General features: G+C 41.0%; 1 protein-coding gene and 1 pseudogene across 7 annotated transcripts in view; one reads left to right on the plus strand and one right to left on the minus strand.

The window, feature by feature from the left end:
* Positions 1 to 437: 437 nt before the first annotated feature.
* LOC110143547 (C-type lectin domain family 2 member D11-like) overlaps positions 438 to 24,222 on the minus strand; it is a 35,639-nt gene continuing 11,854 nt past the window's right edge. For 3 of the 7 annotated variants that reach the window (XM_070464024.1, XM_070464021.1, XM_070464020.1), the window contains 6 exons: positions 16,570 to 16,703; positions 8,091 to 8,219; positions 7,863 to 7,991; positions 5,153 to 5,328; positions 4,454 to 4,560; positions 438 to 2,987 (listed from right to left, as the gene is read on the minus strand). In XM_070464024.1, the coding sequence (XP_070320125.1) occupies positions 2,867 to 2,987; positions 4,454 to 4,560; positions 5,153 to 5,328; positions 7,863 to 7,991; positions 8,091 to 8,219; positions 16,570 to 16,645 (738 nt within the window). In that variant the 5' untranslated portion in view covers positions 16,646 to 16,703 and the 3' untranslated portion in view covers positions 438 to 2,866. Of the gene's footprint in view, positions 2,988 to 4,453; positions 4,561 to 5,152; positions 5,329 to 7,862; positions 7,992 to 8,090; positions 8,220 to 16,569; positions 16,704 to 17,793; positions 17,927 to 22,480; positions 23,365 to 24,222 lie in introns of those variants that run through there. The other 4 variants (XM_070464019.1, XM_070464025.1, XM_070464023.1 and 1 more) reach the window with 4 other exon arrangements.
* LOC110122675 (casein kinase II subunit alpha'-like) lies at positions 18,856 to 20,041 on the plus strand (annotated as a pseudogene).

Genomic DNA, 24,222 nt, shown 5'->3' on the forward strand with positions numbered 1-24,222 from the left:
TCTCCAAAGAGAGGAAATAGGCTGCAAGTGTCAGACATGTTTTATTCTCTCTCTTAAGAGGCAGGAGGAAACAAACTAGTGTTACATTTTTTCCCCTTCAGGATACAAATTTAAAAGGAGGTTTCTCTTAAAATTCTGTGTTGCCATGACGACTCCTGGCTCCACCTGAATTTAAGTTTTCTCAGACCTTGAGCTAAGCAATGCATTGGAAATGTTTGTCTTAAGCTATGTTAATGTACTATGTATTTACCCTAGACTCTGTCTTCAAGTTGGTTTCTAAGACTCAGAACCAACTTGACAAACCAGTATGTTTTACTCATACATTGTTCTCCTAATCTATGTTAATGAAACTAGCTTGTAAAAGAATACTAAGTCAGTTAGGGTCACAGTTTGACTCAAACATCATTTGTAAATTAATCACTCCAAGTTTACCAATATAAATTTTACTGATTGCTTTATTTTACTTTCCAGATTTCTGTGAAAATTTATCTTTCTTTATGAGAAAATTAGCAGAAACAGGCAAACAGGGCAGCACCTCATAGTCAGGAAGACATTATATATTCACAGGTATGTTTAGAACATTCTGTACTTGAGACGTTGTGCTAGTCTCTGAGGACACGGAAGTGAACTAGACATTGTCCACTCATCTTACAACACTTGAGGTAAAGGGACGGTAAGACAAAAAGCATCAAATACATAATTTAAAGTATATAAAATTACATATATTATATATGATGTAAATATATAATATATATAAATAGATACAAAACTAAATATCTTCAAAATTAAATTAAATTACAAGGAGAAATTGATGACAAACATACGATATTGCTTATACATGGAATCTAAAAAAGGGTACAAATGAACTTTTCTACAAAACTGAAATAGAGTCATAGATGTAGAAATCAAACTTAGAGTTACCAGGTGGTAAAGGGGTGGAAAGGGGTGTGGAGGGATAAATTGGGAGACTGAGACTGACAGATACACAGCACTCTCTGTAAAATAGATAATTGGTCAGGAATACTGCATTGCCCAGGGAAACTCTATAACGTGTTCGTTCCTGTGGGGAAAGAATCTAAAAAAGCGTGCATACATGTTCATGTACAGCGGAGTCACTCTGCTGCACACCTGAAATTAACACAATGTTTATTGGAATATGGTTGTAGATCAAAATTAAAAACAAAAAAAGAAGAAACTGGGAAGCACACCACTAAGATGGGAGAAATGGAAGCACTGGGTTGGCCAAGAATGTTATTTGGATTTTCTATTCTGTAAGATCTTATTCACTGGACAACCCAATACATAAAGACAGAAGATGCATTATAAATTGCTACTTAGTCCATTTCTGGACTCATCAGTATAGTGCAGCTCATACTGTAAAAATCTAAAACATTCTCTTTCTAAACCTCAATCATACATAAACATTTGTGATACTGAGTATCACATGGGTAATGAGAGGAGTCAATTCACTATTGTTTAATGGGGTGAAAGCAGGATTTTTAAAATCCAATAGTGTAAAAAACAGATTGGTATTTGTTTATAGACATAATATTTACATAGCACACTGTAATAATGGGGAATACATGTAAATTCATGGCTGATTCATGTCAATGTATGACAAAAACCACTAGAATATTATAAAGTAGTTAGCCTCCAACTAATAAAAATAAATGGAAAAAAAAAGAAATAGAAAAAAAAAAAAAAACAGAAACACTTAGCATTAAAGCATAAAATGCACCTTTACAGTATTTCTAATGCTTTAAAATATGGAGTCTGAAATAAAGATTAGTCTTAGTAATTTTTGAATTTTGGCTGCCCCAGATCTTAGTTGCAGCATGTGGGATCTTTGATATTCATTTCAGCATGTAAAATCTAGTGTGTTTGCTTGCTCCCCACCCCCCCGCCCCGCCCAATCTTATGATTTCTTTCGTTTCTTACTTATTGTGGTAAATGGATAATTTATTATTATTATTGGACTTCCACCATGGAAGTCCCTAGTCTTGGTAGCATTAAAATTTTCCCTCTATATTTGTTTTCTAATGTACTTAATTAATCATTCACTTTCGGCTGCACTGGCCCGTCGCTGCAGTGTGTGGATTTCTCACTGCGGTGACATCTCCTGCAGCGGAGCACAGGCTCTAGCGTGAGGCTTCAGGAGCTGCAGCACTCGGGCTCATAGCTGTGGCTCACGGGCTCTACAGAGCGGGCTCCGCAGCAGTGGCACAGAAGCCTAGCTGCTGTGTGGGGCACAGAACCTTCCTGGACCAGAGCTGCAACCTGTGTCTGCGGCATTGGCAGGCAGATTGTTATTCACTGTGCCACCAGGGAAGTCCAAGAAAAGTGACCATGTACATTTGCAATTGACAGTCAGGGAATTTTGAATGTGTTAACCAATTGTAACATTTCTCATTTGTTATTAAAATAATTGTGCATGGCTTTAGCTATCATAGTCATTATTGTGGTCCCATGTGTGCAAATAAAGTGCTGTTTGTATGGGAAAAAGGGAATTCTTTCATATTTATGGGTTCAAAACATAAATATCAACTCATATTATTTAACACCTACTTAATTTAGAATCTCTTCCAAATTCCTATCTCATGCAAGTATAGCTTGCTTCTGTGGGGTTAACAAACACTATCAATAAATATTCCTGATATTTTTGGCAGAGCAAGCAATAGAGCAACTGTTTATAATGTATATAAAAACATTATAAATGTTAAATAATTTAATGTTAATAATTTAATGTTAATAATTTAACATTATAATGTTAACATTATAATGTTAAAATGTTATAAAACATTTATAAAACAATTTTTAATGCATCTCTCAGGGATGGTGTGTGATCCCTAAAAAGGCCTTGAAGAATTTAAGGACATGGAGATATTATTTGTTTGCTGCAAATCCATTTTCTTTCTGTATAACTTCTGGCACTGCTAACTCCAAGGTCATTCAGGTAGCCACATTCCCCATCTCCTGTCATGCCAAACCTAAAACCAAACACGAAAATGTTAAAAAAGCATAGCCTGGACATCTACATTCATTCCTCCTCTATAATCTTCAGTACCCCCGACTTCAGGGATTTTTAATGTGGACAAGAGAAAAATGAAAATCTGTTGTTCATAAGGCTTCTGAGTAAATATAGACGATTTCTGTATTCAGTTCCTTTTATATTCTCAAAGTCCCATCTGGAATATTGGAAGATTATCATCATCTATCCCAAATTCAGTTATGTTGTTGACTAGGTATTTAACTAGGGCTCACTGTTGCAGCCAAGTGAACTGCTGCCATGGGTGCTGATAAAAGAAATTGTCACATACTGAAATATTGGTAAGTCATTCTGGCTTATATATGACTTAACTTGAATTTTATGCTATAAAATAGTCTGTATCATAGTAAACATCCACTGTACATCTACTTTAATTATTAAACAAAAGGGCACACTGACCAGAAGTAAAGAATGTCCAAATTAAAAAGAAAGTTTAAATGTCCCTCTTCTTGAGATACCAACACGGGTCCTCCTTCCATGGTAAGACTCCCTTCCCAGGTGAAAATGCTGTGTCGATACACTGTGTACTTGGTGGTCTATCCTTTTTTTTTTTTTAAAGCAAAACCCTGTAGGAATGTAACCCTGACTTAATTTTCTCTTTTCTGACAAGACATAAAACAGGGCCAGAAACCCCGTTTCTCTGAAACAGTTTCTCAGAGTCCATCTGGGAAGTGGGCTTCTGGGCTAGTCCTCAACTTGGCTCAGATAAAACTTTTCTATTCTTATTTTTGATCTTTTACTGATTATTTTAATTAGCTTTCAGGGAACATGATTTTCAGTGTTCTCCTGACCTGGCTCATACATGGGTGAAAATAAAGGTATGTGCTTACTAGCAAATTCTTAAACAGGCTTAGCTTTGATTGAGGGAAGTGACCGCCCCTTATATTCTATAGGCTCCAAAGTAATGGTTACATTTAAAACATTCCCACTGAAGTGTTCACAACCCAAGATGTGTTACTAAATTCCTTCCAGGGATAAATTATCACAGGAGGGATTCCCACTGGTTCTCTGATGATTTCCTTTTAGGAATCGGCAGAGCAGCTGGCAGAGTGGACTGAGGGTCTGTGGATACCAATTCTTCAGTGGCTTTCCAAGACTGTAGGATCCCAGAGTACCTCAGCTGTTCTCTCTACATTCTAAATACGGATTTCAGCACAGTTTAAGTCAGTGGGTGAAAGCAGAAGAACTATGTCCAATGTCATCATCATGCTAAAGATTTCTACTAAAAACATGATACGTAAAGTTTTCCCAAAGGCACAGATAATAAATGGAAGCGCATACAAAGGATTTCTATTTTATACCTCACAGTGCAGCAAACTTTCCATGATATTAAATTTACATTCCCATAAATACATCTCTCACCCATAACCACATATAAATAGAACAGAAGGCAGTCTAAAAACTTACGATGTATTATATGTAGAGTTGTCTGTCCACTTCCAAGCATGATGTGATGATTCTCTGCTAAGGCCAATCCAATGGTCAAAAGGGCCTTTGTATCTCATCAGAAAGTTCTATTATAAAACACAGAAAACAAAAAACACATGTATCCTTCATTTTACCCTTGAGTCCTCTTCCCCCCAGCCTTCTCTCTTTGGATGACAGCCTGGTAAGATTGAGAAGCTTAGACATTGAAGGGAGAAGACTAGTCCCTAGTTCTCAGCTTAAGTCACTCAAATGTCTCTGATCCTAAATTACATTAAAGTGATCACACATCTCAATTTGACTGGGAAAGTCCCAGGTTATGCCTGTGGTTCCAACACAATACTGTCACTTCCGACATAATATTGTCACTTTCACTCCCCAAAATGTCCCAATTTGGGTGATAAATTGCATGATGACCAGACTTCTTTTTACAATGGGAACAATATATCTAATCTGAAGGTTAACCATGAGGATTACATGAGAGAATCTGTCTAAATTGTCTCACAGGGTTCCACGTAGAGAACATACCCAGGAAATATCAGGCACTAATATGCACTCCAAGCCCCCAAGCCTGCCTCGAATGGGATTCTTCCTCTTTTTTCAGCTGTCACCCTGTGCAGCCTACATCCTTATCAGGGGCTAAGTATTCAAGAAAGAACATGATCCAAAAATATTTCTTACCAGCTCCTCCTCGGTTTCAAACTGAGCAAGAACAGCTTCACATGAAGTACAAAATGTCTGACTGAATGTCCAATTCTTTGAGTCTTCAGAAAAATAAAAACACTTACACCCAAATCCAATCCATCCTTTTGGGCAGGGGACATACAGAATGTGTGAGTCTGGCTTTCTGCTCCTCACTAAAAGTTGAACAGACATAGTAAAGCATAACAAATAAATTTTCTCATCCCTTTTATTATTTTCCACTTACCATCCTGAGGTCTGTCTTTTTAACATATGTATGTATATGTATATGTAGGTACAGTATAACTAAATTCCAAAATGAGGGGTTTGAAGAAAAGCATGCCAAAGAACAACTAGACTCTTGTACTTTTATGGCCTTGGCTAACAGCATTTTGTTTTTCTCAAAACCTGAACAGGGGCTACTTTCTATAGGTAGACAGATTATTAGAAATGTCTTCCAAGTCCAAACTCGTCAGTTTTTCCCAAAGAACAGTTTTTCTTTTTATGTATTATGGCACCATTCATTACATATAGATTTGTGGAACCAGTTCTCTGCTGCTCACTAAAAGTTGGACAGACACAGTGAACATAACAAATAAATTTTCTTATCCCTTTTACCTATTATTCCACTTATTATCCTGAGGTTGGTCTTTTCTTTTTTTTTTTTAAATTATGTATGTATATACATATACACACACATGTATTCATGTATGTAAGTACAGCAAAACTAAATTCCAAAATGAGGAGTTTGAAGAAAAACATGGCCAAATATAAACTAGACTCTTGTACTTTCTGGCTCTGCAAATAGCATTTTGTTTTTCTTAAAATCTCTACAGGACCTACTTTCCATAGGCAGATAGATTGTCAGAAATGTCTTCCATGCCCAATGCGTTTGTTTATCAGAATGCAGTTTTATTTTATATGTATTTTGGCACCACTCATTACACAATTTCATATTATTTTGCTTCCAGAGTCACATTCTCAGGTGCTTATCTACATACTAAACACTCTCTATGGATGCCACCCAACTCTGGGTTATATGGAGAATCGCTGAGCTGTAACGCACTTCCAACTAATATTTCTAATGTCTCTTGAAATGCTACCAGCTTTAACCACTTATAAAACACCAACTGCTACTCACTGTGTGGAAATGTGATTGTACTTTACTGCTTTCAGAAACAGCAGACTTTTCCGAGATCTATTTTCTCATTTTGGTTTCTTGGAGAATGCAATATTGAGATCTGTGGTCACTTGCAGAGTGCAAGCTAGTGGTAGTTGATTTTCCTAAATGATTTTATTAGCTTGAGAGTTTGTCTTGGAAAGAATGTTCTGTGAAAACTAATATATGAATATATATATATATATATATATATATATATATATATTTTATATGGTGACTTTTTACCCCTGAGGTCAGTCTTGAAGTACATATTGTATTTGATTGTTGCCTCCCAGAGTCATCACTAACAGTCTTATCTCAGGCACAAAAGCCATCAATCCACTGATTTTCGAGCAGAGAATCTGTGCATCTCACTTCCCAGGGGTCCATGGACACTAATGGTTTTAAGGAAATCAATTTCTGTACCATTTAATTTCTGTAGTATTCTTTCCTAGCATCATACAGATTTCCCTTTCCCCACATCTTCCTTAATATCAGTCCTTCTTACTCTTGACATAAGAAAGGCAAACTCCTTACCTTTCCTAGATTTTACTATGATACATCTCTTAGGGGTATAAAACCTTCCAGTAGACAAAACATGGCATAGTTCAACTCTTGATTTTAGTACCAAAAATAAAATGTAGTATTTCCAGTGTTTCTGGAAATGCTATTTTATATGTATTTCTGTTAAATATGATAAAAATATTTGGAACCTTGTGAGATGCTCTGAAACCAGCAAGATATCAGAGTATAGGCTGTGGGAAGAATACATGCTTTTGCTTCCTAACCTCACTTTTTCTTCCCTTATCTAATATGATAGGAAATACTGTTGGTTCAACTTTCAAGATAGATTCTGATACCAGGTCCCATCTCCACTGTTACCACCAGGGCCAAGTCATGGTCTGCTCTGGTGTGGATTTCTATAAGTTTACCCTAGTAGATGTTCCCAAAGTCTAACTTTTCTTCCAATGGTCTCTTCTCGATGTAACAGTCAAAATGGTTTTATTCTACAATGAAATTCAGATCATGGCATTCCTCTCCTACAATTTCCCTCTTCCTGATACCGCCCACTGCACTCAGATTAAAAGCCAAAGTCTTTACCTGATTCAGTAGGCTGTGACCTCCCTGACCACCAGCCCATTACTCTTCCTCATTCTCACCTTGCTTCAACTGTAGAAGCCTCCGTGCTGTTCCCCAAACCTGCCAGGAGCTTCCTCCTTTCATTCTACTTGTTCCTGCCATCTGCAATGCTTTCCCCACATGCCCAATGGCTCCTTCATCTCCTTCAAGTTTGCCGAAAAGTCATCTTCTCAAAGAGGCTTTCCCTGGACACTTATATTCATCTCAATCTGTTACCCTATATTATAATATCTGCATCTTCCTGCTATTAATAGAATTGGAGTTCCCTGGGACAGGGAATTTTTTGTGTTTTGTTCACTGATATACCTCAAGCATTTCACACACCCTGGCACATAATGGAGCTCAATAAATATTTATTTACAATGTGAATGTGCAAAGAACATGGTACAGCTTGGAGAACAGGTAACTCACCTGCCACACAAATGGTAAGTAACACCACATTTAGAGCTATAAGCACAAGGATAATCACGATGCAGCAGTAAATCTTGGCAGGTGTAACAGGAGATATAATTGCTAGGCATTTCTTTTGGAAATCTTTACCTGTAAATGGAAATGTCATAATCTCAATCTCATGGAAGCATTAGAAAGAAAAACTTAAATGTATCACAGAATCCACATGTAAAATCAGCTGTACCTCACCTCCCCTATTGCCAAAATCCCTCACAAAAGGTCCACGTCCAGGAGAGATGGCCATGGCTGAAAAGCGACCCAGAGATAAGAGAAACAGTATTTTTCCCCTGGAGAGTCTTCCAGTTATTGTAAGAAGAGCTAATAAGAGAGTAAGAAACAGACAGACTAGAAACCAGAATGAAAACGAAACATAAACACAATCCAAATTTACCTCCATAAATAACAAATTTGGTTAGAAGTTCTAACAGGAGCATTAGAGAACTAATCAATATAATTCTTCATATTAACAGAATAAGAGAAGAGAAAGGATATGATCATCTATATAGGCATAAAAGGAGAAGGAAATGGAAATCCACTCCAGTATTCTTGCCTAGAGAATCCTGTGGACAGAGGAGCTGGTGGGCTGCTGTCCATAGGGTCACCCAGAGTTGGACATGACTGAAGCAATTTCGCATGCATGCATAGACATAAAATGTGGGAAAACCTAAGAGTCATCCAAAATAACAAAGCCCAACAAATTATGAATTGAACTTTCACTTTTCATAGAAATAGTACAGCTACCATGATACTTAATGGTGAAAAAGTAAATGCCTTCCTCTAAAGGTCAGGAACAAAGCAAGGATGTCTGTTCTCACCAATCCAATTGAACATTTTACTAGAGGTTCTATCAGTGCCAAAAATGCAAGAAAAATAAATAAAAGACATATGGAGATTAGAAAGAAGTGAAAGTGTTTCTAGATGTGGTATCCATTCACCTCCCAGTAGAAATATAAATTTGAAAATTATCTGCACATGAATCTACCTTCCCCAGAGCCAAGGATTCCAGGCACACCCACCCCTGCCTTGTCCCAGCTCCTTGCACTCCAGCAGTCCCAGCAGACAATGCAGCCTCAGACAGCTTCCACCCCAGCCTTCCTGTGGGCTCCTAGGAGCCAGGCTCCTGTCTCCCCGCTGCACCTGCCAATTCCAGCAGCTCCAGGTGGGGCTCCTGTGTCCCTTGGCTCCTGGTGAAGTCCTGGGGACCATGCCCCCCAAACCCTTCCCTCAGGACTCAGCAGTCCAGCATAGACAGAGACCCTCTCCCTGCAGGAAAGGAGAGTAAAGCAGCACTTGACTTCACTACAGACTCCAGGTCTACCTGCTCTAGCCTCACATCAGCCTGACTCCTGCAGCCCTGGGTGACAGCCTGCAGACTCACTAACCGAGGCCCCCCTCTCCCCAGTGCCTGCCGGCTCCAGTGAGCCAAGCGACTCCTGTGACATTATGCTCCTGGCAGGCTCCTGGTAACCCAGGCCACCTTTCACCCTAGGGACTGTGGACTCGAGTGCCCATAGGCAGCTCCTATCACTCCTGCTGGCTCCCATGAGTCAAGAAACCAACACAACCAGTCGTTGTTGTTTAGCTTCTAAACCTTGTCTGACTGTTGTGCGACCCCATGGACTATAACCTGCCAGGCTCTTCTGTCTATAGGAGTTGGCTCCTATGTCCAGGGGGTTTCCCAAGCAAGAATTCTGGAGTGGTTTCTCATTTTCTTCTCCAGGGGATCTTTCCAACCCAGGGATCAAACCTACGTGTCCTGCTTGGCAGGGGGATTCTATATACCACTGAGCCACCTGGAAAGCTCCAGCCAGTCACTAGGGGAACATAAAATACAGTGAGCTGCCACAAGATGTGTATCAGAGTGGCAAATAAAATAACAAAACTAAATGATGGTGAAGAAATGATACAAATGGAATTCTCATAAACTATTGAAAATGCAACAGCACAGCCACTTTGGAAAACAGCTTGGCAGTGAGGTGAGGCAAACATAACCTCACCATATGCCCTAGTAATGCCATCCCTAGGTATCTATGCAAGAGGAATGGAAATTTCCATTTACACACAAACCTATACTTGAACATTTATAATAACTTTAATTATTGTCACCAAAAATGGGCAACAATTCAAATATCCTTCAGCTGGCAGGTAAATAAAGACCACTTTTTACTAAGAAAAAAGAAAAACTTGACCCCATGCTCACAATTGCTTATTTATTATTTTGCTTTGGCTCAGTAAATTTTACTGAGCCTTTCTCCTCCCCAAAGACCAAGAGAACTCTGGATTGCCTGAAAATGTAAAAAGGCACTAAAGAAAGGAGTGAGATGCTTCCCAACTCAAGTGTGATCATGACCTCATGTCTCCAGAAAACAATTGAGAAGTGTGACTTTGGAAATGCCACCTGCTCTTCCGCCTTGCTCTCCCTTCCCCACGAAGTGTTCTGTTCCCCTTCTTGCCTTATTTAAAAATGAGAACATTTTTCAGAGGGTGTTCCTTATTGTGAAAGTCCTTGTGAATAATGTCTCTCCTTATTAAGTCTACATTATTGTTATATAGTACAATATACATGAATTTCAAATGCATTATGCTGGTGAAAAATGCCTGACTTTGTAAGCATTCTTCAAAAGCAAGAGCATCAAAAGAGTAAACAAATCATTGGTTGCCAAATGATGAGGAGAGAGCAAAGAAATATATACAGAGAGCATGTGTGTGTATGTTGGTGACGGGATACCCTCATTGTGTTGTGGCCACATGATTATATGTATTTGTCAAAACTCATAGAAATGCACAACAAAAGGTGAATTTTACTGAATGTCAATTATACTTTTTAAAAGTTCCTGCTACCTATCTTTTAACTGCTACATTTCACTCATTGCACATAAATCTTCCAGAATGTTCAGGAGTCTCAGTTTAAATGTGAGGCTGGGGGAAAAAATATAGGATTGAAAAAATATAGGATTGAGTTCTTAAATGCTATACAATTGGCTCCATATAAAACTTTTCATCTTCATTCTTTCTGGTTCTCATTAAAGCAAAATTGTCTTAGAAATTCCATATGTTATGACTTCTGAGAAATGGAAGATTTCCTGCCATAACAGTAAGCAAAGGATGTCACAGTAATCAGCAATCGCAGCCATCACAGAACGGTGAGCTGCTGAGCCCTGAGGGAACTCAGGAAGGGGAGAATTCCCTCCTTCTAGTGGCCCTCACACTGCAGCCACTCCCTAAGCTGAGCCCAGAAGGAACTCAGGATAGGAAAACACAGGATACTGGCCCCAGATAGTTGAGGTGCATATAAAAAAAAAAATGATTTCAGTGAGCCCAGACTCTTGCATCTTCCCATACATAGAAAAGTGCTAAATTCCTTAACTTGGGATATCTGGTTTTCTTTAATTTACAAAAAAAAAAAAAAAAAAACTTTTGATATTCAAAGGCTACATGCTGTTTGCTGCAAAGTTTTTATACCACCTGGCTCCCCCTTGCCTCCTTGGAGCAGTTCTCTTGGGGTTATTTGAGATGCTCTTTTCCTGGCTGTTCTAAAAGTTCCCACTGAATAAAACATAACTCTTGTAACCAGGGTTAATTTTGACGCCATACAGGATCTGTTTCTGTGACTTTAACTCTCCTTTCACTGCTTTTGTTATTACAGGCATACATAATGGCCTGCCTCAGGGAGCCCTGCCTGCCTGCCTGACCCTTGGGCTAGGGTGCCTTTGTTTGGCTCACAGGGAGACAGCCTGACTCCTCTCATCTGTGAAGGGCTATGACATTCCTGTTCTTTGTGTGGGAAATGGCACCCCTCCCCTGCTGCTTACCAGCGTGACTGAGAAATTCATATTTGGCGGCCAGAACTGCAGAGAGCTGTGGCATCTTTGTTTACTGATATCACAGAAAATATTTCATGTTACATCACCCAGGAAATGATAAGTGAAACTAACACATCCCTCTGCATGAGGCTTGCTATTCTAAGAGATACCGACAAATATCAATTTTTTTCTTTTTACTTTTGTTTCCTCACCTCCCCCCATCTCTGATCATAAAATAACCTGGCATCCAGACCCTGACAAGATGGTTATTTCGAGATGTTATTCAGCCATCTTTTTGGTCAGCCAGCTCTCTGAGTAAAGTCATATTTCTTGCCTCAACACCTTGTCTCTCAGATTTATTAGCCTATTGTAAGGCGTGAGTAGAGTGAACTTGGGCTTGGTAATACTCTCAACTTTTAGGTTGTGAATACTTTTTTAAGTTTACACTTCCACAATTTTTTTTCATTGTTAGAAGAGTAAGATGTGAATCTCCCCTTACCTCTCTCCAACAAATCCCCTATTTGCCCCTTACTTATATTTTAAAAGGGGCTTCCCTGGTAGCTCAGCTGGTAAAGAATTTGCCTGCAATGTAGGAGACCTGGGTTTGATCCCCGGGTTGGGAAGATCCCCTGGAGGAGGTCATGGTATTCTTGCCTGGAGAATCCCAATGGACAGAGGAGCCTGTTGGGCTGCAGTCCATAGGGTTGCAACCAGGCAGACGTGACTGAGTGACTAAGTACAGTATTCTAAAGTCCTCCCTTTTTCTTCTTCTTTATTTCTCATATCTTTCTCCTAACACCTTCCCTTGTTTCATGTTTCATTTCTCTTTCTTGCTTACTTACTTCTCTTTTGTTTTTTGGTATGGAAATAAAATTTGCCACCCCAAAAATGTCTCTTTAGCATGTGAATTATTTCAACCTGGAAATCAGCAAGGCACCCAAAATCCAGGAAGAATCTTTGATCTTCACCCTATCTGTCTAAAATAATTTAGATAGAGGGACTGTTTAGAAGAGAGCTATCACCAGAAATATCTGCAAAGATTATGGGCCTGCGTGTAGTGGGGGAGACTGGTCAGGGCCTAGAGATCAGAGTCTATCCTGGCCCTAAAGATCTTTGTCTCTGCACAGCCCTGCAAACATTTATTCACCAAACTTCTGCTTTTCCATTTCCATTTCCTTCTCTCTGAAGTCCCAAACCACTACCCCCAACATCTTTTGTCTTTAGCTGAAGATGCTATTTAAGGTGAAGCTATTGGCCATTTTGGTGAGCTACTCAGTTTTCCTGGGCCTGTCTCATGTATACATATGATTCAACTTGAGATGTGGAATTTCTTGCCATATCAATAAACAAGGATGTCACAGTCATCAGCAGTTTTGACCCTCCAAATGTGAGATTCTGAGCCTCGAGTGAACTTAGGAAGGAGAATGATGCTTGCTATCTGGCAGTCATTAAGCTGCAGTCACTCCCTGCTGTAAGCACCAAGGAAAAGTGCAGGAGACCAGCCCCAGACAGCTGCGGTGCGTATCAAGGGAATGATTTCCGTGAGCCCAGACTTACATCTTCCAGTACATAGAAATCACTACATTCCTTAACTTGGGATATCTGGTGTTCTTTAAATCACAATAATGTTTTGATGTTCAGATTACCTGCCCCTTGTTCTAAACTTCGACATAACCTGACTCCTGCCCCCTCCCCTCCTCAGAGCAGTTTTTATGGGGTTACATGAGACATTGTCTCCCAGCCTTGAAGCCCTAAGAATTCTCATCGAATAAAAAGTAACTCTCAACATTAAGGTGCATATATTCCATCAGTCTGCAAAGTTTTGTTTGATTTTTATTTGTTATCTGTCTCATGTCAATTTAATTCTTAAACCAGAAGAGCAGAGGAAAATGTCTTTCTCCCTTATACTCTCCTGTGGTGTGTCCTCTTCCTGTCTCCTTCTAAATTCATGTGGCTTTTATACTACACTCTGAACACTTCAAATGTCTAGTTTGAAAAATGGTGTTAGAAATTATCTCACAGAAAAACAGAGAGGAGCTGATGATGGAAGCACGACATGTACTCAGGAAAGACAAAGAAGGTCTTCTCCCCCACCTACTTTTCCTTTGACTGTAGCCCAGTAAGTTCTGCAGTGCAGGAGGACACTGCCCACCCACTTGAAAGCCTCACAAGTGTTCTATTCTAATAAATCACTTCTTATCTATCACCAGGGCTTCCCTAGTGACTCAGGTGGTCAAGAATCTGCCTGCAATATGGAAGACCTGGGTTCGACACTGGGTTGGGAAGATCTCCTGGAGAAGAGATCGGCTACCTACTCCAGTATTCTGATCTGGAGAATTCCATGGACAGAGGAGCCTGGCAGGCTACTCTCCACAGGGTCACAAAGAGTCCAACACGACTGAGCGACTTTCACTTTCACTTATTTATTACTTTGCCTCTCAATGAATTCTTTTCTGGGCTCAAAGATAAAGAACTGTGGTACCGGAGCTCTTTGGAGCCCCTGTCATGACACCAAACAGTTTCACCAATAGTCCTAGTTTTTGCAGTTAACCTTTATTTTTTTGTCAATAATTATTCATGGCTTTATTAAATAAAAGCCTCTTTAGAGGACAGTAAGAAATTAATTCTCAACTAACATCAGGGGAAAGTGATAGGAGGTTACAATTTTTTTTTTAATGCATTGATATTGATAATAACATTAACCAGATAGGTACTATATTTCAACAAATACCTTTAATAATCAATCACTATGATACATTAATACTCTGATGCTCTCATTAAATCAAAACTGTTTAACTAAAATGGTTAAATTTAAAAGAGGCTCATATTTTTATATTACTACTGGCAATGTCTGGTAAGATATTATATAAACTACTTTGCAATGTACTCCAAAAAGGATGATATAAAGCTTAGTCATTTAAGATCCACTATGATCAAAGGACCAGAGAATGAAAATTGTAGTATATTATAGTATGTAAACTATTATAGTATATATAATCTATATAGTATACAGTACATATATATAGTACATATAGAGTATATAATATATATACTATATATATAGTAGTAGAATATATATTTTATATATGTATGTATATACTATACATATATAGTTTAAATACATACATATATATACACACATAAGTATGCATATACACCCATATATATATATAGTATATAGTATATATAGAGAAGTAGAATATATATGAACTATTATCTATATTATAGTATATATCTTAGTATATATACTATATATATAGTATACTTCTGTTATTATATTTCTCTCTTATTTTCATTCTCTGGTCCTTTGATCATAGTGGATCTTAAATGGCTAATGCTTTTTCCAGTAGTCCTGTATGGATGTGAGAGCTGGACTATAAAGAAAGTTGAGCACAGAAGAATTGATGCTTTTGAACTGTGGTGTTGGAGAAGACTCTTGAGAGTCTCTTGGACTTCAACGAGATCCAACCAGTCCATCCTAAAGGAGATCAGTCCTGTGTGTTCATTGGAAGGACTGATGCTGAAGCTGAAACTGCAATACTTTGGCCACCTGATGCAAACAGCTGACTCATTTGAAAAGACCCTGATGCTGGGAAAGATTGAGGGTAGGAGGAGAAGGGGACAACAGAGGATGAGATGGCTGAGTGGCATTACCAACTCAATGGACATGAGTTTGGGTAAACTCCAGGAGTTGGTGACGGACAGGGAGGCCTGGCGAGTTGTGGTTCATGGGATCGCAGAGTCAGACACCACTGAGCGACTGAACTGAACTGATATATATAAATAACACTATATATAAATACAGAAGTATACTAGACTTTGTGAGAGAGAGAAAGAGACATAAAGAGGGAAAGAGACAGAGGGAAAGACAAAGAAAATTATTTGGACACATAAATGAGCCTCAATAGACTTCAGCTGAAACACTTAATGATATTACTGAAAATCATATTTACCCTTAATTCCAAAAGGAAATTTTGCAGGGCACTTTTGTGCCCAATGGAAAGAAAACATACTTTTGTATTTACTTAAAATTAAAAAAAAGAAATTGTGATTTTTATTCCTAATCCTCCAGAAAATGTGATACCATCATTCAAGGCCCAGGTCAAAAGTAACTTCAGAAGTAGCCGCCATCACCAACTCCCTAGGTTTCATTAAATACATTGTAGCACAGATCACATCAAATGATAGTAAATTCATTTGTTTGTCCCTGAGACAATGAAGTCCTGAAAGCAGGGTCTAAATACAATCTGTCTTTGTAGCACATAACAAATAACAGGTTCTAAATATCTCACTACTACATTTAATCAGACTACAGAATAGGTGTCATGGTTAATTTCTTTCTAACATATACATGAATCTTTTCTTATTCAAATTCTTTTCCTATTTAGTTTGTTACATAATATTGAGCAGAGTACCCCGTACTACACAGTAGGTACGGGCAACTTTTATTAGGATATGTATTACAGAATTGTTGGTATCTGTTTGCCATCACCTCTGGAATATAATCATCTGTTATTTAATATCATAATGTGACTTGCCAGAGTGAAAATTGCCCGTAACCTGGGGAAAATATGAGGATTAATAAAATAAATCCAGAGGACATTTTTCTCTTAAAAGTCTGTAACCTAAATCTGTGCAGAAATATTTAAGTAACATGCCAGTAACAAAACATCTGATGTGACAATTACACACCTGTCCTCTCACCCACCTCTAGACACTCAAAACATATCTCCTCTAGGGAGGTTAACTGTTAAGTACTGATATTCCTGAAGTGCAATTTCTGTCCTGTCGGTGGCCGGTGGTATAAGAGCTCCCCCTCCCCAACCCTCATTTTGTTTTGTCAAAGTTTATCAATTTTCACTTACCAGATTGCCTCTCTTCCACATTTTCTCTGGAGGTAGGTTCTCTCGGCAACATTGCCGGAGTCTCCATCAGAGTCATGTTTCTACTTAATCAAGAGCCTCCGGCACTGGTTTTCAAGTGGTTGCAAAAACAGAAACTGAGAAGTGAAAGCAGAAAACTCTCATTTAATGAATAAGCAGCAAAAAGATGACTGAAGCTGACAAGACCTTTAAATTTAATGTTGACAAGACCTTAAATTTAAAACGCAAAGTGCTTTTAACTTAGAAAGATCTACTCCATAGACTTGTTCCCTATCAAAATGGAGTACCAGGGACCAGATTTACTTTCCTGCCTGAATCAACTAAAAAAAACAAACCAAAATTAAAAAATGTGTAGAAAGAAAAAATCCTTTTCAATCACTGGGCATCTTTCAATGAAGGACAGTGAGCCTTTCACTTGCCCCAGCTTGTAGCCCATAGACAACTTTGTAGTGGTGAGTTTTTTGCTGTTCAGATGCTAAGTCCTGTCAGACTTTTTGCAACCCGTAACAGCAGCACAACCAGGCTTCCCTGTTCTTCACGATCTCCTAGAATTTGCTCAAACTCAAGTCCATTGAATTGGTGATGCCACCCAACCATCTCACCCTCTGTCCTTCCCTTCTGTTGTCCTCAATCCTCCCCAGTATCAGGGTCTTTTCCAAAGCAGAGGGAAACCAACAAAATGCCAAGAGATTCCCTGAGGTGGACAGGAGAAGCGCAGGGGTAAGACTGCAGACTATCAGAAAAGAGAGAGATGCACAGAGAGAGAACTCGAGGGCGGTACACTGCTCCCTTTGGGTCTCCAGCAGCTTGCTGATCACTTGTATATGAGGATGGAGGGAAAAATGAAAATCCTGTCAACTACAAACTGGTACTTGCCATGGGCATTGGCAACTCACTCCAGTATTCTTGCCTGGAAAATCCCATGGACAGAGGAAGCCTGGTAGGCTACAGTCTATGGGGTCGCAAAGAGTCGGACACGACTGAGCAACTTCACTTTCAAGGATTAAATCGTGTCCCGCGCCTTTCCGGCGCAGTTGCCTCTGCTGGTGCCCATGACCCCAGGGCAGACTCGGGGCTGAGAGCCAAGCCAGGGAGGCTGCTGGAAGCCCGAGGGCCGCCTCCCACGCCTGGCTTCAGGCTGCTCCAAAGAATGGGCAGCTTGGCCGGCGATCTTGGGGCCCCCCCGCCCGCCTGCCCCCCGCAAACCTAGCCTGATATGGCTGCCTGCCCCTGGGCCAGCTGCGCTCGTCCTCCTCCGGCAGCGAAGTCGAACAGGACTCCTCTTCCGCACGGCCGCCGCCTCAGCGTCCGCCGACACGCTGCCGCCTCGGCCTCTGCCCGCCCGCCGCCGCCTTGGCCTTGGTCTCCGCCCTCCCGCCGCGGTCTCCGCCCTCCCGCCGCCGCCTACGCCCGCCGGGTCAGCCACCCTTGGCGCCCTACCCATCCTCTCCCCGCCCCCATCCCCGCCTGCCGGGGCTGGCGAATCTAAGTTGAAAGAAACAGCCTGAGCATCAGGGAGTACAGGGTCAACGACATACAGAGCCTTCCTATAGGGGCTAGGAAGTAGAGCAGCGCTTACTGCGCCGAGGTAAGCAAGATGATTACCAGCTGGTTCCCTTGGACAGCAAGGAGACCCAACCAGTCAATCCTAAACGTAGGAAATCAACCCTGAATATTCACAGGAAGGACTGATGCTGAAGCTGAAACTCCAATAATTTGGCCACCGGATGGGAAGAACTGACTCACTCCCTCATAAGACTGAAGGCAGGAGGAGAAGAGGGTGGCAGAGGATGAGATGGTTGGATGGCATCATTGACTGGATGGATGGACAGGAGTCTGAGCAAACTCTGAGAGATGGTGAAGGACAGGGAAGCCTGGTGTGCTGCAGTTCATGGGGGGTCACAAAGAGTCGGACACGACCAGACCAGGCAGCTGATCAACAAAAACCGATTGGTTGGAAAACTTGGGTCAGGGAAATTATAGTGAAGTATTTGAGGCTGTTAACATCACCAACAGTGACAGAGTGGTTGTAAAAATTCTCAAGCCAGGGAAGAAAAAAATGGTAAAAGGAGAAGTTGACATTCTGGAGGACTCTCCTGGTGGAACAACTATCATTTAGCTGATTAACACCATGAAGGACTCTGTGTTGGAGAGACCAGCTCTGGTACTTGAATGTATCAATAATATAGATTTTAAGATCTGTCTTATATCCTGACATATTTTGATATCCAGTTCTATATGTCCTTAATAAAAAAAATGCTTATTTTATAACTACGTAAAGCTCTGAATTACTTGCCCCATCAAGGGAATATGCACAGGGGTGTGAAATCTCACGATGTCATGAAAGAGCACCACCAGAAAAACTGTGACTGATATGATGGGGTCTGGAGGGGAAGTTTATCATCCTGCCCAGGACTACAACATCCAAGTGACCTCCAGGTACTTCATGGGACCAGAGCACCTTCTGGAGCAGCAGATGTATGAGTATAGCTTGGATATGTGGAGTTTGGGCTGTATGTTAGCAAGCATGATCTTTTGAAAGGAGCCCTTCTTTCATGTGGTGCTAGTGGTAAAGAAACTGCCTGCCAGTTTAAGAGATGTAAGAGACTGAGGTTTGATCTCTGGGTCAGGAAGGTCCCCTGGAGGAGGGCATGGCAACCCGCCGCACCAGTATTCTTGTCTGGTAGAATCCCATAGACAGAGAAGCCTGGTGGACTACAGTCCATGGGGCTGCAAAGAATCGGACATGACTGAAGTGACTTAGCATGCATGCACTTCTTTCATGGACAGGATGACTATGACCAGCTTGTTCACATGGACAAGGTTCTGGGTACAGAGGAGCTACATGGAAATCTGAGTAAGTATCACATAGACCTAGATCTACACTTCAACTATATTTTGGACAACATTCTTGGAAACACTGGGAAACTTTTATCCATAGTGAAAACAGATGTCTTATCAGCCCTGAGGCCCTAGATCTTCTGGACAAACTTCTGCGATATGACCAGCAACAGAGACTGACTGCCAAAGAGGCCATGGAGCACCCGCACTTGTACCCCGTGGTGAAGCAGCCCCAGCCTTGTGCAGATAATGCTGTACTTGCTAATGGTCTCACAGCAGCCAGATGAAGACTGGCAAATGATGGCCTCTCAAAGAAAGCTTCGTTTCCCAGCATATCTCTCTGTACACATGTATTTTAATGCACATCTCTGGATCAAAAATGTTTTATTCATAACCATAACTAAAGGTTGAAAGCCAGTTTTCAGAGAGAGAGGGGAAAAAAAAAAGATGTAATATTAGAATTTATTCAGGAAGGACAAATTGGATGGAGGGGAAAGAGAGTTCTTGTCTCCCACTCTTTACCTCTTTTTATCCCCATGAGAAGCAATTTCTCTCTATTAGGGTAATATACATTTTTGAGCTCCAATAGGTATATATGGGGACTTTCTTGGTAGCTCAGCTGGTAAAGAATCTGCCTGCAATGCAGGAGACCCCAGTTTGATTCCTGGGTGGGAAGATCCCCTGGAGAAGGGATAGTCTACCCACTCCAGTATTCTTGGGCTTCCCTGGTAACTCAGCTAGTAAAGAATCCACCTGCAATGCAGGGAGACCTGGGTTCAATCCCTGGATAGGGAAGATCTTCTGGAGGAGGGCACAGAAACCCACTCCAGTATTCTTGCCTGGAGAATCCCCATGGACAGAGGAGCCTGGCAGGCTACAGTCCATGGGGTCGCAAAGAGTGGACATGACTGAGTGACTAAGCACAGCACAGCAGAAAGAAAGAATGTGACGTGTACACAGCAGAGGTATGCATGAGCGTGTTGGCAAAGAAAAGTCTTTCTTGTGTGCAGGGTTGGCATTGTGTGGGCTCCTACCTTCAAGACCCCCCCGATCTTACCCTGTGTAGTCTCTACATCTGGTGCTTTGTCTGTATCCTTTATCACACCCTTTTATAAACTGGTAAGCACTGGGAACACTAGTTCCCCTGGGCTCTATGAGCCACTCTGGCAAATTAATCAAAATCGAGGAAGGGTCATAATCTCTTTGATTTGTAGTCAAATTGAACAGAAGTTGTTGTAACCTGGGTCCTGCCACTTTCATTAGCATCTTGAAGTGGGGGTGGGGGGGCTATCTTGTGGGGCTGAGCTCTTAACCTGTGGGATCTGACGCTGTCTCCACATTGGTAGTGTTAGAAGTGAGCTAAATTGTGGGATGCCAGGCTAGTGTCACAGAGAGTCATTTTTTTAGTAGGAAAGTCTTGTGCACTTGGTGTCCAGAAGTGTCAGAAGTGAAAAGGTCTGTATGCATAATAACGGAGATTCGAAGGAAAGAAATACCAGTGAGGAAGAACTGTGGATTTTTCCTTTACACAAATCTTAAAAGGAAGACCCAAAAGGACAGAACTGCTTCCAAATAATTTAGCTTCACTCGGAACAAGTTTAAGAATATTTAGAGAAAGGCAAAAATACCCAACATCCAAAGGTAAAAACTCACAATCTCTGGAGTGCAAAGATTGCACAGAAGCAGAGAAGTATGACCCCCTGATGTGGAGAAAGTGAGCCAAAACAAACAAACAAACAAACAGACCCAGGAATGAAGCTGAGCAGGACCCTGTTGGGCTCCTGGATAGGGAAGTCTTTCTGTCTCACATTTCTTGTTTGCAGGTTATAGACTCCAGTCCTAAGATCTTCCTTGTGTTCTTTTTTAAATAACTTTCTACATTTTCCTATGGTATTTCTTTTTATTATTTATTTTTTAATTGGAGGATACTTGTTTTACCATGGTTTTACCATGTTGGGTTGGTTTCTGCCAACAATGGGAATCAGACATAACTATATATATATACATATCCACTCCCTCTTGAGCTCCCTCCTCTCCTCCCCGCATTACACCCATCTAGGTCATTACCGAGCAAGGGGCTAGGCTCCCTGTTTTATGCAGCACATTCCCACTAGCTATCTGTTTTACACGTGGTAGTAGATATATATATATCAGTGTTACTTTCTCAATTTTTCCCTTGAGTTCTAAAGAGCAGATTAGAACAGGTGCTAATCAGGGAAGGAAAGGGACAAAAGACAAGGGAGAAGGAGCAGCCAAGAAACAATAGAGCAGGCTTGGGGCAGGATCCTGGTTCTACCTCGAGGCATATATATATATATATATGTAATATCTTTAAGCTCTTTATAGAACTAAATCCCCAACAGATGGAAGATCCCCAACAGAATGAAGATTCTTCATTCCAAATTAAAGGAACCAGAGAAACTCCTCTAGAAGACCACCTCAGGCCAGTTTAACAGAACCACACTCACAACACTTAACACTTAACCAAGCTCACTTAACCTGTATGACACCGAGAAGGGAACTTCTTTTTAAAACACATATATTTTGCCAGAGAGACCTTGAGGACATTCAAACCAAGCTTAAAGACAAGTTTTCCCAAGAACATTAGACATTTGTGTTCCTGGAGAAGAGGGAGATTCAGGCCAGTTCCAGAGGGATCTCTAGTTTCCAATTAAGATGCCATTCCTGGGGGACAGGGAATATTGAGAAAACTGGGGGACAATGTCCTGAACCAGCTCACTAGGAACACTGGCCACCCCCTCCCAGCTTTTCAAAGCCCTTAATCCCCAGACCACAGGGCCTGTCCTAAGGAATCATCCAGTCACATGCTAATGTTCTGCAAACTCCCATGAAGAGGGCAGCTTAGGGGCTCAGCTCTCTGGGGAGAAATCAGGTTATATTTTTCCAAATCACCTGTTCAGGCCAGATACTCATACCTGCATAAGAGGTAAGTAAATATATACTATGCTATCAGTGAAATTGAGGAGGTTATTTATTGCAGCAGCTGTGTTACATACCTAGTTAGTTACAGGTAACTAGTTCAGATACTCACATTGAAAACAAAGCCCTGGTGAGGTCATGTTGCCAAAACTTGGCCTCTGTTCACCGATGCCAAGTAGAAACATGGAGACCGTCTTGGGTGAAGTACAAAAGAATAGCCGTTATTTCTTTTCCAGGCAAGGGGGGCCAGAGCAGGCTAATGCCCTCAAGACTGTGTGGTCACGAGGAGTTTTATACTGTTCAAGGAGCACGGCAAGGACAATTCTCAGATTGGTTGGCATCAAGGTGAAGTTTCAAGCATCTTCAGTCTTCTGGTTTCAACCAGTCTAGGATCAGTGTCCTGATGGTCAGCAGTTTTCATCTGGAGGGGATCCACTTCCTGTAAAAACAGCTTAGGAATGTGTGTCAGGCCTTTGTCTATATCTTTCAGAGAATTTGGAGTTCAGTGATTCAGCCATATGGCAGAATTATAATCTAATCTGCTACCAATTCCCCAGCGCAACAACTAGTGTTTGTTTCTGCATCTTCATATTTCCTGATGACTGACTCTTGAGCTGGCATTCTACTTCAAAAGACAAGAACACAGGGACTTGGCTTCAGTCATGGCCGAGTGAAACCAGGGTAGGCAGTTTCTTCATCCTCTCCTTGGCTCTCCTGGTAGCCGTTCCTCTTCAGTGTGACCTGCCGCTGGCCAAAGGGGTTTGCTGGTCTCAGGACTGCAAGCACTGCTGCTACTGCCAAGCCCTCTGGTTTCCTGGGTTCTCTCACACACACCTCACCACCTGCGGCCTCTCCTGGAGAGTCTCTCACTTCTAGGCCTCAGTCTTCTGCCCAGACTTGGGGGAGGCACCAGATGCAGGGACCAGAAAACAAGCACTGATCGTAAACCAGATGACACTAGGCATCCCTCAGTCTGGATGTCACATACTGGCTTTGTTTTATTTATAGATTGTTTTTACCAGCTTTAACCCAGTTCTGCTTCCTGTGATTTGTTTTTCAGGGCTTCAAGGCAGAAGCAGAAGTCAGAACAGGTGTAAACAGGATGCCTGAAGGTTGCTGGTCTTTGGGCTCCTCTTCAAACTGCCAAGTGCCTGATGGGGGCTGGTGGATTATCGGTGGACATAAGAGAACGAACCTTTGCTCAGGCTGTCTGCCACGCTGGGTGCCTTTCTGGCAGAGCAAAAGAAAGTCTGGAGAAGGCGTCACAGCCTGGCAGTCACCTTGGCCTAGCAGAGATGTGGACAAGGCTTTGTCTCTGAGGTTCAACCTGAGGTAACCAAGAGTTCTGAGGACAGAAACTCTGACTGAGGACACACCCATACTCAGAAGGGGTTGATTTGTGATTTTTAAGGAGTGTTATCTCTCAGGAGGCACAGATCAAAATAATTGAAAGGGAAAAAAAAAAAGCAAAACAAAATAATTGGAAGGTACTCCTGATTTACAAAATAGGGGAAATTTATAAAAACCCAAACTACAATTTATGTTCCATAAATTGTCAAGAATTAGGATTGGAGTTGGCAAGAAATAAGGGTGCTTCTTTAAGAATTGATTGGAGTTCAAAATGGTTACATAGTTGCAGATAGGGGAAGGGGTACTTTGAAACTATGTTTGCAGCTGGCCTGCAGCTTGCAGATATTGTTCTGAAAATGGTTGGGATCTTCCCTGGTGGTCCAGTGGTTAAGATTCCAAGTTTCTATTTCAGGGGCAAGTTCCATCTGCATGCTGCAGGGCATGTCCAAAAAAAACAAAAAAATGCTGGTGGTATTCTTGAGTTTGATATAGTCCCTAAAGTTC

The sequence above is a fragment of the Odocoileus virginianus genome, unplaced genomic scaffold (assembly GCF_023699985.2).
Source record: "Odocoileus virginianus isolate 20LAN1187 ecotype Illinois unplaced genomic scaffold, Ovbor_1.2 Unplaced_Contig_11, whole genome shotgun sequence".
Classification (NCBI taxonomy): domain Eukaryota; kingdom Metazoa; phylum Chordata; class Mammalia; order Artiodactyla; family Cervidae; genus Odocoileus; species Odocoileus virginianus.